Raw genomic sequence first — 15,999 nt, forward strand, 5'->3', positions numbered from 1 at the left:
GGTTCAAAGAAAGGGAAAGAACCTGTAAACTACACCAACTGGACCAATGACGTGACCACTGTACTCACATACTGAGTTCTTCCATGTTCTGCCGATTTGTCCTCCATGGTCCCCACTGATGCCATGGTGCTTCTGCCTCCGCCAGGGATGTACATCCTGTTGGAGTCTTGAGCATCCATCTCACGGGGAAGTTTGACATCTCCTACTCCCAGAGCCTCGCTCTTGTATTTCTTCACAAACTGCTCCATCTCCTTCACCTCTTTGGGAGACAACTCATGGCACTTTGAAGGGTCCTGGTCGTGTGCAGGGAGCTGCTTTGCCAGCTGCTTCTTCCGGTACTGTGCCCCCTCTGAGCCCGCCACTGGCTGCTTCTCCTTGGGCAGCATCTGCATGTACTGCCTGGCCTGAACCACAGGGAGACCAGTGTGAACTAGGAGATGACTTGGCCATTAGGGCGGCAACATTATTTTATAGACAGATCAGAAGCAAGTTACTTAATGAAGAAGTTGGTTTTATCTATGACTAACAAATTATCTTCATCATATAAATATCTTGAGATATTAGCATATTGAAAAGTGATATACTGAATAGATTTAATTCAATAAAAATTAACACATTTTTCTTCAAAAAAATTAAGATTTTTGCCCAAGCTGGTTTGGCTCAGTGGATAGAGCATCTGCCTGTGGACTGAAGGGTCCCAGGTTCGATTCTGGTCAAGGGCACATGCCCAGGTTGCAGGCTCAATTCCCAGTGGGGGGCAGTGCAGGAGGCAGCCAATCAATGATTCTCTCTCATCATTGATGTTTCTATCTCTCTCTCCCTCTCCCTCTCTGAAATCAATAAAAAAAATATATTTTTTTAATTAATATTTTTTCTTCAATTTATAAAGATTTGGGTTACTAATGTTTACTTGTGCAAAATATACAAATGTACAATTGTAAGAGAACACAGATTTTTAGGCAGCATGTATAAAATGGCCTATGGATCAGCAGCATTTTCATTATAAAAAATATCATAAGATTCACTCTAATGATTTAACTCATGTTTTTATAAGACTTCCATGTGTCTCATTTGATTAAAACTGGAGCATTATACCAAATAAAGTTTTTTGCCTTACATAGTAAAATATAGTGTTGAATATGTTTGGAGTTCTAAATAATGACAGAAATTTTATTCCTAAGATATTATTTACCATCATAAGAGAAATATTCTCAAGAGTAAGCTAGAAGAGTCACTAAATTTGAAAAGTATCTGTTTTTTCATCTAAACTATTTTATCAGTCCATTCCCTCAAAGAGGTTAACATATTTGATAGAAAAATGCTATAAGGTATCTAATCCTATTTTCAAAAGACTACAATAAGAGTTGAAAGTCAAAGTAATGGGACCCCAGGAAAATAACAGACCTGAAGTTGATTAGGTTACAAAAGGAACTGCCCTATATAAGTAGTTCTGTAAGCTTAATAAAGAGACCACGCCCCACCCTCCTCCGCCCCCCCGATTATTTACCAATGCCTGATTCTGAACAGGAGGAGCCCATTCATAGGTAACTGTATTGATAGAGACATTCTTCTTGGCAGCAACTGGATTAGTCAGTATCATAACATTGCGTTTATACATGGGAATTCCATCTGATTTTAGCTTTGCAATCAGGGTGGTATACTTGGTGTCTTCAAAAAGTTTCCCCACTTTTCGATCCTCTTCATTGCTCAATAGGACATCATGTTCTTCTTCACCACACTTGCAGTTACGACATATTTTTCTATGATTTTGGAGAAAAGTAGGCAATGACTAATTCTACAAAATCAATTATAATTATGTGCATACACTTATAATTCATAAAATACTTTTACATATGTATATTCCATTTTATAGTACTCAAGGGAAAATCATTTGTTTTTGTCGGGGAAATACTAAGTAGCTATCCATAAATTTAAATAAGGAAACATAAAAATGTACCTTCACTTTACAAGACCTTAAAAAAGTTAGTTTTTTATTTTAAAATATATGCCCAAGGGGCCATTCTGAGAGTAACACCACCTGGTATTCTTCATTCTCATAAATAAATAAATAAACAAATAAACAAACAAATAAATAAACAAGTAAATAAATCCAGCAGAAAAGTATCACAGCAAGAAGTTTCTTTCTTTCTTTTTTTTTAATAATCACACTTCATAGCCATTACTCAAGTTTTTATTTAAAAGGAGAAATAGAGAGATTGATATAACTTTTCTCATCAAGGACTATAACTCTAGATTTAGGTTTTTTTTTCTGACCAATTTCCTTTCCCATTTTCCATTTCTTTCCTCCTTTCTCTGCCCTCTTCTTTTATTTCTTCAAACACTCAGTGATCATCTACCATGTGCTCCATTATGTATATAAAGAGATAAATGAAAGTTTCTGCTCTTCTTATACTGCCAGCTCCCCCAATCTTGTCTAGTACATAACTGCTCATTCATTCATGCAACATATATGAGTGTCTATGTACTTGATACTAGGACATAATGGTGAGGTGGCCATGAGATTATGCAGGGACTTGTAGGACACCTTTAGGAATCTGGCCTTCATTGTAAGAGCATTCAGGAGGCACTATAGGCTTTTAGGTAACAGAATTACATGATTGGATCTATCATTTAAAAAAATTGCAATACCTGTAATACCTGCCCTGTGGAGAGAAGATGAGGGATACACATAATTGGAAGTAGGGAGACCAATTAACATGTCAATGGTTTTAAAGAACAAATCAAAGAACAAATTTAAGATCTCCTTGAATGTAAACCTGACCACACATTGTGGTTGATTTGGATGTAATGATGGTGAAGGGAAGGCCCGGCTTATCAAAAAGGGATGAGGTCATAAAATGAATAGAGGTTTCTGGAATGAGTAAGTTGGTAGAACAAATGTAATTTATTAAGAAAGTAAATACAAACAAACAGATCTGAGGTATGGGGAGAAAAGGTTGATGAGAGGACTCCACAACTGAATTACTATTAATTTTGAAATGTCTATGAGACTGGGTAAAGATCTCAAGTACATTGTAGGATATATAGATCTAGTGTTGAAACTGTGGCCTGTTAAAATATATAAACTCAAGAGCCAGGGAATGATGAATATACATCATGAGTTGAATCCGGGGGAGGAGTGGAGGAAAAAGGTGAAGACTCAGGAAAGAATCTGGCAGAAGAGCAGATCTGGAAAATTTGACAGAGGAAACTGGAAATAGAGAGACTGTAGTGTTAAAAACAAACCAAAATCCAAGGCAATGATAGCATGTAAATCAGGGGCATATGAGAGTTTTAAGAAACATTCTAATATCCTTACATTGTCAGGAAAATATTAAAGATATAAATTAACATTAGATGTTAAATATGCATGTTAAAAATATCTAGATAACTAAAGAGAAAAGTATTGCATATAGTTTCTAAACTAACAGAGAAAATGGAATCTATATATATAAAACCTGAACGGCAGAACAACTGAACAACAGTGTTATGAAGTGCGCTGACTACCAAGGGGCATGCGTGGAACACAGCAGGCGTTGGCAGCAGGCAGCAGAGCGCGGAACATGGGGGGCGTCGACTGAGGCGGGATGGTGGAGCAGGTGAGCGGGGGCACCAGACCAAGGTGGGGCACTGGTCGCTGTCATCGGGGTGAGCCTCTTGTGGTTACTGAAAATTCTTTGCTCCTGCACGCTGCGGTCCCGCCCGGTGCTCACACCTGCTGCCGGTGCCAGCCCCGCTTAAACCCGCTGCTGGCGCCTGGTGCCAGTCCTGATCGCTTGGTGCCATCAGCGGGTTGGAGCAGCGGCTGCCGGCCCCAATCACCCCTGAGGGCTTCTCCACCTCCCCCTGCTCCTGAGAGGTGATCGGGGCAGCAGCCACTGCTTGAACCCGCTGCTGGCACCGGCCCCAATTGCTCTGCCCCATCAGCGGGTGTGAATGGGACCAGTACCATCAGTGCATGGGAGCATCAGTGGTGGGAGCAGGGCTGCTGGCAGACAGGGGGCCAGGGGGCCAGGGGGCCAGGGGACCATGGCAGGAGGGGCCGGGCGGGGGTGCAGAGGATGGGCCGAGACCCACCCCTGTGTCTACCATGGCCCACAGTTCCTTTCAAGGTACAAAAATTTGTGCACTGGGCCCCTAGTGAAAATATAAAATGCAATTAGTCAAACAAGGCAACAAGAAAAAAGAAACAGGAGATTAGGACATGTAGAAAGCAATAATTAAGATGGCTGATATAATCCAAATATATCAAAAGCCACAATAAATGGACTCAATTCTACAGTTAAAAGCCAATGGTTTTCATTGGATAATACAACAAAATCCAACTATATGTTATTGTAAAAGACAGTTAAAACTTAAGGACAGAAAAAGAATGAAAGTATAAAGATCCAAAAAGATAGTACAGGCAAATACCAGCAAAATTAAGTTCGATACCTCTATTAATATAATACAAATTGGGCTTTAATGCTTTTTCCTTTTTAAGATTTTTAAAATTGACTTTTAGAGCAACAGGAAGGGAGAGAGAGACTGACATGAGAGTTGAGAGAGAAACATCAACTGGTTGCCTGCAGCATGCCCTCTACAGCGTGTGGAGCCCACAACCCAGGCACCTGCCCTGACCCGGAATCAAACTGGCAACTTTCAGTGCATGGGAAGATGCCCAACCAACTGAGGGACACCAGCCAGGGCTGTTTTTTCCTTTAATGACTGTTAAGTCACTACACAGTGACAAAGGTTTAAAAACACCTCTATGACGTAACCTTCTGAACTTAATAATAACCTAATAACCTACCTACAAAATATATGCGAAAATAAAGAACTACAAGAAACAAATGAACAAACCCATCATTATAGGGAAACTAACAAAATTAGAAATAAATATTTGAATCAGGCAATTAATAAGCTTTATCTAGAAGACACATAAAAAATACCATAAACAGTGACTGGAAAATACACATTCTTTTTCCAGGCATTTGAAATACTGGGAAAAACTGAACATAGAGCAAGTCTCAAGAAATGTCAAGGACTAATCATCAACCACAGTATCCGAACAGAATGCAATTATGTTAAAAAACAACAACAAAAAAACTAGAAAATACTTCTTACAAAAAAAAAAAACACACAAAAAAAAACCTCGGTGTTAAAACAATCACAATAGAAATTAAAACAAAAATATTTTCAGAAAAAAAGAAAACAAAACTTACTTCTTGAAACTTGTAGAACACATCTAAAGGGATACTTAGGGGGAAATAAATAGCTTAAATGCTTAAATTAGAAAGAAAAAAGATTAATAAGCCAAGGGTTCCATTCAAGAAGTTAGAAAAATGCAAAGTAAGCCTAAACAGAAGGGAAATAAAGATAACAGCAGAAACTAATAAAGTAAATGTTTCCTTCTCTTTAAATGCAGAAAAAGCCTTCAATAACATATTCCAACATCTTTTCTGATTACAATTTGTTTATTCATTTTAGCTATTGTAGAGAACTGGAAATAATTTTAGAAAAGGCTTCTGGGAAAAACAACAACCCAAAAAAACTCAACATACATCATATTTAGTACATTCATTTTAGGACCTGAAGCAAGAAAACAACCTTGCTATCACTACTTCATTCATATTGCCCTGTGGGTATTAATCAAAGCGAACAAGAACAATTGAAGAAATGGAAATTATAAGGAGTCATCAAAAAGAAAGAAACTATTGTTATTCATAGATGCTGTGACTAATCATATAAAATGCAATGCATTAGCATCAATAAGAATTTATAATGAACAACATAAACTGATGAACAAAAACAGATCCAGAGACAGAGAGGCATCCATCAGACTGTCAAACCTCAGAGCAGTGGTTCTCAACCTTCCTAGTGCTAGGACCCTTTAATACAGTTCTTCATGTTGTGGTGATCCCCAACCATAAAATTATTTTCGTTGCTACTTCATAATCGTAATTTTGCTACTGTTATGAATTGTAATGTAAATGTCTGTGTTTTCCAGTGGTGTTAGGCGACCCTGCTAGTGGTTCTCAACCTGTGGGTCGGGACCCACAGGTTGAGAACCGCTGCTGTAGAGTCTAAGACCATCGGAAAACACAGATATTTACATTATGATTCATTAACAGAAGCAAAATTACAGTTATGAAGTAGCAACAAAAATAATTTTATGGTTGGGGGTCACCACAACATGAGGAACTATATTAAAGGGTCGCGGCATTAGGAAGGTTGAGAACCACTGCCTCAGAGGCAAGGTAGGGGAGGGTGGGGGTAAGGGGGAAGAGATCAACCAAAGGTATGCATGCATACAAGCCTAACCAATGGACACAGACACCAGGAGGGTGAGGGCATGAGTGGGAGGGAGGGGGGAGCAATGGGGGGATAAGGACACATATGTATTACCTTAGTCAATAAAGAAAAAAATAAATTAAAAAAAGAATTTAATAAGTTTTCCGGATTTAAAGTTAATATAAATAATTGGACTTCTCTACATTCGAAAGTTAGAAGAAACCAACGAAAGCTCTTAAATGAATTTCTTTGCCAAATAAATTATTAAATAATTACAGATTTTTATGTTCTGAGTTTTCTTGAGGTGAGTTTTACAAACTGAAGATATTAGATCTGACCTGTACAGTTCCAGAAAGTGAAAAACTGAAGCAGAGAAAGACAGAGACAGCAATGGAGGAGTATAAAGGGTGGGGAGGCAAACTACTTTCCCTGAACACACACTAGTCAGAAATGTTTATTTGGCAAGAACCTGCTGAAGAGTTTGCATATTCTGATTTAAGACTCTTATATCTGGTTATCTCATACTCCCATCTAGTGGAAAGGAACATACTATTCTACTACAGGATGTTGTCTTCATTCTTGTTCTTTGGTTAACAAAAACAATATAATTAAGCATAAAACTGTCACACTGCTTTTGGATCAAGTGTAAAATCACAACTTTCTGAGGGAAAGGAGGTGGGTGGGAATTTAGTTCTGAATATAGATAATGAGGTCCATATATAGCTGTGAATTATGGCATACATCCTAATAATTAGCAAGTGATTGACTAAAGAAGTCATAATGTCATAAGGATATGTGATGAACACTAGGCTTCTACAGCTATATAACATGTACACCACAAAACAAAGGGAGTTAGATTTTTAGAAACTGCAAGATAAATAGTAAAAGAGTAAGTGAAATAAAGCCTGCTGACTTCTAAAGCATGAGCTATAACGAACAGTAGCATGGATAAATAAATTATATTTACCGTGAAAGTGTTATATATATAAAGGCATATTAACCAATGATATCAGAGCCACCTCTATACTTTTTCTTACTTTCTGTCTTGGCTATTATTGGAAGACTCACATTTTGAGGAAATCTGTTTTCTCTACTGACCCCTTAACCCACACAATATACCTTTATTAAGCAAGCAAAAATCAGGTTAAAACAGTACACCAATAGCAGCAAGAATGAGGGAAAAGAAGTAACTAAAAAAGTCATAATGTGCTCAGTTATCAGTTTTCTGAGTGGGGAAAAAAACCTATCATTGATTAATTAGAATTTTTAAAGTCACAAATATATAACAAGGCTCATCTGCATCCTTGCTCCAACAGGTGCGAGGTGACCTGCACTAACAGAGCACTTGGCAGGAATGGGACTTAAGAAGATGGAATGGCTCTTTCAGCTGGAGTTGTCATCACTGAAACAATTGCAATGACTACATAGTTTCCAAACACTTACACTGAGTTTCATTTATGCAATAAAAAGGGACAGCTACAAAACACTATGCAAAAAGAAATCTATAAAATGTGGGCCAGGGCCTATGAGCTATCCATTGTGGAAACCTGTGCTCTTTACTAAACTAGTTTTAAAAAATTGTTTTAAATCCTTTGCAGCAGTGCTTTATTATTTTTTAATTTTTTAAAATATATTTTATTGATTTTTCACAGAGAGAAAAGGAGAGGGATAGAGAGCTAGAAACATCGATGAGAGAGAAACATCGATCAGCTGCATCCTGCACACCCCCCACTGGGGATGTGCCTGCAACCAAGGTACATGCCCTTGACTGGAATCGAACCTGAGACTCTTCAGTTCACAGGCCAACACTCTATCCACTAAGCCAAACTGGTTTCGGGAGTGCTTTATATTTTAACTTCCCATATTAAATTAGGAAAATTTATTTTTTAGAAATATGTTTTAAGAACTTTTAAAGTCATTTGGAAGATATCTGAAAAACTTCCTATATAATAAAAGGCTAATATGCAAATCAACTGAACAGCAGAATGACTGGTCGCTATGATGCGCACTGACCACCAGGGAGCAGATGCTCAACACAGGAGCTGTCCCCTGGTGGTCAGTGGACTCCCACAGTGGGGGCACTGCTCAGCCAGAATCCGAGCTGGGCTCATGGCTGGCGAGCGCAGCGGCAGTGGTGGGAGCCTCTCCTGCCTCCTCGGCAGTGCTAAGGATGTCTGACTGCTGGCTTAGGCCCATGAGGAGTGGACCTAAGCTGTCAGTAGGACATCCCCTGAGGGCTTCTAGACTGCGAGAGGGCACAGGCCAGGCTGAGGTACCCCCCCACCCCGGTGAGTGCACGAATTTCGTGCACTAGGTCTCTAGTATTAAAAGGAAAACATTACTGAGGAATTGGGGAAGAAAAGGATACTGGTATCTTGTATCCAAAAGAAGGCATGAGAATGAATGGAGCATTTATCTAATTTAATTTCAGTCTGTAACCCAGATTCCATCCTTCTTAAGAAAATGAAGGACTTTTAAAAAATGGTTTTATGCAAAATGAAAACAAAAACAGGACATGGGTAAGCACAGTACCTATGTGGTAGGGGCTATGTTTGTAAGTTAGTATAGTATCTTTCCTCAAATGAGTCCTAAATAAGTTTTGATGATATACGTACATTTAGAATACTTTGTACTTATTATATTCATTTGAGTTACACTAATTGCTAGCAGTTATTTCAGGAGCATATAAATCAATTCCCATACTCAAGTGCAATTGCCAAATCTCTACATCTTCTAAACTCTTCTGTAGAGTAATTCTCCCCAAACTCTCCATGGGATGGTAATTATATGGGACGGAAAAGGGGGTGAGGAGTGTCAGAATTTAGTTTAAAACAGACATTTTTATGACTTTTAAAAAATGCAAAGGAAGACTGGTAGACTGGGAAACTCTAAGGTGTTGGGAGAGGAGGATTATTTGTACTAAAAAGCTCATCGTACAAAAATAGTTTAGCACATTAACGAATATACATACAAAGATTTAATATGCATGACAAATCAAAACTTCATACTCACAATTTTACATTACAACTTCAGAGTTCTTTCATTAAATTTTAGTACCAAATTTTACCAAAAGCATTGCCTCAAAAACACACATAGATTTCCAATTTCAAGCTGAAGGCATTCAAACTCTCACTCATCCTCTGAAAAGAGAAATATTTTTATGTCCCTATTTGTAAAAATTTTTTCCCAAGGCAAGTAGTAGCAACTGGAGTGCTCTAACAAGTTGCCAGCATTCACAGTGATTTAGAGGCATGGCCAAGGCACTGCTACAAACCCTAATTTTAAAAGGGTTGGAAGATGCCCTTTTATAACAGGGTTACCCATATATGGACTTAAGTGTGGGCCTCTGTTATAGAATTCAACACAGGCATGAGTCCATTTATGGTGGGAAATTTTTAGTTTCAGCCAGCTCTACACCAATCAGACGTTCCTCAACTGATCTATGGCTCCAATAATATTGCTATACTTTCAATATAAAATAATTGGCTATATACTTCTTAAAATGTTGGGTTTATGTCTTACATTTCATAAATATTTGTTATCGCTCATTATTACTTGAAAGTGTAATACTTGAATACCACTCAGTAAGTGTCGGGCATCCTTAATCTTTTATTCTCTAGTCTTGTAATCACTGGTGCACTGAAGAAGACTGACCAAGGGGAGAGCTCATAGTTAAAGGACCCCATTGTTCACTAAGATGTCTATATCACAAAAATACCACACTTTAGAGAAGACAGCCTGGTGCTGTTTGATGATCACTGGTCATGACAGTGTAAGCCTGGGCTCTAGTTTCTGCTCTGCCATGTAGAAAGGTGGTGGTGATAAGGAAAGTTTTGGCAAACTTTGGATCCAAACTCCAGCCATCTTTAAACCATGTTATTGGTAGGTTATTTGACTTTCCTAAGTCTTTGACTTCTCATATATAAAACTAGAGGCCCGGTGCATGAAAATTCATGCACTGTAGGGGGGGATCCCTCAGTCCTGCCTGCCCCCTCTCACAGTCCGGGAGCCCTCAGGGGCGGGAGGCGACCTGGTAATCAGGGGAAGGTGACGCCCCATCACACCTCTGGTGCTGCCACTGCCAGCAGCGCAAGCCTTGGCAGCCCTGGTTACCTGAGCCTCAGGTGGCCCCGGGTGGCTGGGCAGCCGCCATCTGAGGCTTGCCTGGGCCTCGGGCCGGCCCTGAGTGGCTGGGGGGCTAAGGGGACTGGGGGATTCTGGAGGCAGGCACACAGCGAGGGCGGACCAGGCCTTGCTGCACGCCTGCTGCCCCGGCGGGGCTGAGGGGACTGGGCAGCGACATCTTGTGGCTGTGGGTGCCGCCATCTTTGAGGGCATGGCAGTCAATTAGCATATTCCCTCCTTATTGGCTGTGGGCACTGCCATCTTTGTGACAGTGTGAGGGTCAATTAGTATATTCCCTCTTTATTAGATAGGATGGGGAAACTACCACTTATCTCAAAGGTACAACCAGGTACATAAAATGTTGTGATAAGGAGAACTTTAAGATGGTTCCTATCACCTTTACTCCCAGGTGTTACTTTCATGATCATGTGACTTTACATGGCAGAAGAAAAATTATCCTAATTTTCCTAATCTAATCACATGAACCCTTAACAAGCAATGAGTTTTCTCTGGCTGAGAACAGAAAAGGAAGGAGGAGAGATATGAGGTGCAAAAAGGATTCTAAGCACTGAAGTTGGAGGTGGCTCTGTGTGAATATGAGCAGCTTCTGAAAGCTGAGAGCAGCCCCTGGCTGACAGCCAGCAAGAAAACAGGGACCTGACCTATGACTTCAAAGAAATGAATTCTACCAACATCAGGAATGAGTCTGGAAGCAGATTGTTTCCCCAGGGTCTCCAAATAAGAGCCCAAGCTGGCCAAGATTTCACCTTTTGAGACCCTAAGCAGAGAATCCAGATAAGCCTGCCAGACTTCTGACCTAATGCATAAACGGATATTGAGTCAATTAATAGATACTGTTTTAACTTGTGCCTCCCACCAAAAAAATCTTATGTCGAAGCCCTAACCCCCAATGTGAATATATTTGGAATAGAACTTTCAGGAGATAAAGTTATATGAGGCCATAAGAGTGGGGCTTTAATCTAATAGGACTGGTGGCCTTATAACAAGAGGGAGGGAGGGAGGGAGGGAGGGAGGGAAAGGGAGAGGGAGAGGGAGAAGGAGAGAGAGAGAGAGAGGGAGACGGGGAGAGGGAGAGAGAGAGAGAGAGAGAGAGAGAGAGAGAGAGAGAGAGAGAGAGAGAGATAGAGAGAGAGAGAGAGAGAGAGAGATCTTTCCATGTACACACACTGAGGAGGAAAGGCCATGTAAGGACATGGCAAGATGGTGGCCGTCTACAGACCAGGAAGAGGCTCCTCACCAAAACCCAACCATGCTGGCATCCTGATCTTGGACTACTAGCCTCCAGAAGTATAAGGAAATAAATTTCTGTCACACAGTCTATTGTACTTTGTTATTGAAGCCTGACAGACTAATACTGGGGGCAAGGAGGACCTGTCAGAGGAGGTGCTTGAGCTGAAGCATGAAGAATAGGAAGGACTTTGTGTTTCCTGGTGGTGGGTGAGATACACGGTCTTTCCAGGCAACAAGGCACATGCAACAAGGCACAGAAATTTCAGGTAGCAGCATCCATCCAAGCTATTGGAGCACAAGGTACTTGGGAGTGGGAGAGAAGGCTAGAAAAGCAAGCTGAGGCCAGACACTGAGGTTTAACATCAAAGGACAAAGACTTAACCTAAAGGATCAAGTTCAGTGGGCTAGCACCAAAGGTTCTTAAGTATTGGGAAGTATATAACAGTATCCATTTTCAAAGGACCACTCTTGTGACTGTGTAGAAGGACAGACTGATATAAAGTGGAGAATATTTTAACTCTGGCGTTCACATTGTGCCTCATGAAACCCATGGGTCCTAGAAGTCAAGGGTCACCATAAAAATGGAGAAGGAGGCTAAGTGGGCAGGTTCTTGGGACCCCATCCCCACTTTAATCTCAGCAGTTCTGTGGCCCTAGACTCGACCTGGAGTCTTTGTTACACTCAGGACAACCAGCCTATAATATTTTACTTCAAAGACTACTGAAAAAAATGGGTCATCTGTAGGTCAAGGGCACTACCCTCAAAGCTTTCCAGTTGTGGTGGAAAAAGTCAGAGAATTAGCAAGAATTCTCAGAAAAATCTATCTGGACTCCTGCCAGGAAGAAGACAGAGCTAGTACCATGTGGATGGGCCCATGCTACATTGGGGGACATGCGAAAGCCCTAGTCTGTCATGGCTCTTAACATAGTCTAAGACTACACCTAGACAAGTAAATGATTCTGTGTCGGAAAAAAATTGTAATTTTCATGCCACCAAGATCTGCTCTTATCTGATATATTTTTACCTCAAAATATCAGATTATGACCTGAAATAGGAAATTAATATAGAGCACATGAAAATTACATTAAACTAATCTTCTGGTTTACAAAAAAGATGTTATCATTTAGGAATGAGCTTTAAAAATCTCATAGCAATTTTTGGAAACTGTATAGCAGAACTAGAGTATTTTAAAATCGCAAAGTTTATGCCCAGCAGAGGGCAGTGTAGCTCTCCACAAAGCCCTATGAGCACAACAGAGAATGGTGAGCATGTAAGGGGCTGAAATATTCTAATCCATTAAAACTAATGTGTGTCTGTCTAGTGACTTTACTTTTCTAAAACATGTCAGACATATTGCCTAACAGTTATCCTTGAAAAAGTAGCACAAAGATGAGCTATTAAAGTCTTGTAGTAATTAAAAAACTCCCTGGAAAAATGTAGCTCTCTACAAATAAAAAAACGATATGAGGGCTGAGGTTTGTGTTGTCTTCACTATTTAAAACAATTGCCTTTTTGTTTCCTAAAACTTAAAAGCTAGCTTTCTTCTTTTTTTTTCTTTTAGAGAGAGAGGAAGAGAGAGAAATAGCGATCAGTTGCTTCCTGTATGTGCCCAACCTAGGTTTGTGTTCTGACTAGGAATAGAACCAGCAACCTTTCAGTGAACAGGACGATGCTCTAACCAACTGAGCCACACTGGCCAGGGATAAATAAATTGGGCTTTAAAAGAACCTAATATCCCATCATTTGTTTGTTTTTTTTTTACATTCTTTTTAACTTATGCTGTACACAGCTTTTTACTATAGACAGTTTCCTACGGAAATAGGAAGTTCAGAAGTGGTTCTCAAGTGAGGTTCATTCTAACAGGCAGCTGACATCCCAATGATGTATTCTGATTATTTTTTTCCTTCTAACAATAATGTGTTGATTCTAGCTTTGAACAGATTTAGAAACTACCGTTATGGTCTTGACAACCATTGATGAACACCATTCATGTTCTTCCTAAAAACAGGTTTTAAATACAATTTTAGCTTTATATGATATACACTATTACTTTTAAAACATGAAGGTAAGATCTGTACAAAATTCACATTTTTCACCTACTAATATTTGTCCTCCATATATAGGCACTTGATTCAAATCAAGACACTGGCAATGAATTATCATTTTGTTGTTATTCTCATAAATTCAAGTGCTTCAAAGTTTCTCAGCAATAAATTTATAGCTGAAAATTTTAAAGAAATCCAGATTCAAGTTTCCTGACAATCTGGACCAGAATGCCCAATTCATCATTCATATTTATTGTTTATTGCAAATATACAGACAAAGATGTGCAAAGTTATCAATAATTATAAAAAGACTAATCATTAAATTAATAAACAGTCCTGGGAGATTATCACAAACCATAAAGAGACATACTCAGTATTCTAGATTCATAAGAAATCTTAAGGACAGCAAACAAATCAAACAATTCTAAATATAGTTACTATGGTCCAATTAGCTCAAACTTGACAGGAAGACAGACTAGCTTTATTTTTTATTTATTTCTTATAAAAGAAAGTAACAGATCTCCAACTTAGCAATCAAGCAAGAGACCTTGTAAGAGATTTGCACTGTCTGAGTAAGCATTGCAAACAGTAGAAATTCCTAATGTGGTTGTAGTTCTCAAAATATTATTACCTCCAGAAGTGCAGTTCAAATCCTTCACATTTTTCTTTGCATTTTAAACAGGGGGCTCCAAATCCTTGCTCATGACCTAAGCCCATCTGTTAAAAAGAAAACAACGCAGATTTATTATTACATATTTTAGAAATCTAAAAAATTCAATAAATTGCACTTTTAATTCCACTTACCACTCCTGTTTATAAAACTTTCAAACAAATCTTTTATGAGTATTATACTGTTTAGTCAATGATGACACTCAAGTGTGTATATGGTGACTCCAAGTACATACATAACATACTTGTATTCTTATTGCTTTTTTCATGAAAAGAAATGCATCAGAATAAAACTATACAGAAAACTACAAATATTGCAATTTGCAAAAAGTCATGAATTGATATCTTTGGCCACTACATGCCCTGTATACAATATGTACAGGGAGCTTAGAAAGTAAGCCGGGCCCCAAATGACCTATTTTGTGTGAAATATTTTAGGCAGTACAATACAAGTATTATTTATATTATGATAAATATAATAATAGCAACAACAAACATATATTGAATGCCATGGAATTGAGATAAATATGTATACCCTCATAAAATGCTTATAAAGTAGACATTATTCTAAATTTTAGAGATGAACAACTGAAATTCAGAGAGTTAAGATCAAAGTGTTAATAAGTCCAGGTCTGGCTAACTCTGAGGCCATGTGCTTTTATGCCAGGGTGGGAGTAGGGGAATTACGATTGCCCTTATTGTAACAAAAGAATATTTTTCTTTACCATATTAAATAATAATTCTCAGGAACGTCCTGACACATGACCTGAGTGCTGAGTCGGGGAGGAGGAGATGAGGGAAGGACACAAGAAGGCAATGGAAGCTCTTTTACCCAACTATTGATAGTACAGTAAAAAAGATCAACTGGCTTTGTATCAGCACATTGGCCAAAAAAATTGCTTATTTTGTGTTTTAAATACCACATTAGTGACTACTGAAAAAATCATTATCTGCTACTGCCTGGAGAAATATTTCAAGACAGACAAGTAACAGATTTTTTTCAATGGCACCTTTTTGTAATGTTACCAAATTGTCACTAAGTATTCAAAATCACATTATAACTTGTTTCTTGAAAGATCAGCCCGGCCATACTCTGAAGTTTAATAATTTTTTTAAATATATATATAAAGAGAGCCCTTCCTTTTTTTCTGAAGAAAAACACCACATCCTCTTACCATAACTAAGGGCATATTCAAAACCAGCTGGTCCACCCAGCTGCTTGGGAGAACCCAGGTTATTTTAAGTAAGACCATCTCAAGCATGCTTTCCAATGATGAAAAAAGCTGTCTAACATTAACTAAACTTCATCACCTTTGCCATGTCTGCATTACCAATTTTCAAAAGAATAATAATTCTCCAAATTGTATATTTATCTTTAACACTAGAATACACTTTTTTTTTCTTTTGAGGAATCGTTTCCTTATCACAGATGATTATAGTTTGCAGTACAGAAATAAAAGGGGCTAAGCAAAAGCCAGAGATGACTAATTCGAGTTTTCTGGTCTTTTATAAATGCACTAGAGGTTCAGTGCACGCAATTTGTGCACTCGAGGGGGTGTCCCTCAGCCCTGCCTGTGCTCTCCAACTGATGGTATGCCCACTCCCCTACAGAGAGTGGGCCTAAGCTGTCAGTCGG

At 38.8% G+C, this 15,999-nt stretch overlaps 1 protein-coding gene across 2 annotated transcripts in view; it reads right to left on the minus strand.

Annotated features, from left to right (window-relative positions):
• The window catches only part of TES (testin LIM domain protein), a 39,341-nt gene that overhangs the window by 6,695 nt on the left and 16,647 nt on the right, over window positions 1-15,999 (minus strand). For both annotated transcript variants that reach the window (XM_008152417.3, XM_054726132.1), the window contains exons 2-4: window positions 14,326-14,411; window positions 1,508-1,760; window positions 69-404 (exon numbers count right to left, since the gene is read on the minus strand). In XM_008152417.3, coding sequence (XP_008150639.2) covers window positions 69-404; window positions 1,508-1,760; window positions 14,326-14,411 — 675 coding nt within the window. The remainder of the gene's footprint in view (window positions 1-68; window positions 405-1,507; window positions 1,761-14,325; window positions 14,412-15,999) is intronic.

Source organism: Eptesicus fuscus, chromosome 14, assembly GCF_027574615.1.
Source record: "Eptesicus fuscus isolate TK198812 chromosome 14, DD_ASM_mEF_20220401, whole genome shotgun sequence".
Classification (NCBI taxonomy): domain Eukaryota; kingdom Metazoa; phylum Chordata; class Mammalia; order Chiroptera; family Vespertilionidae; genus Eptesicus; species Eptesicus fuscus.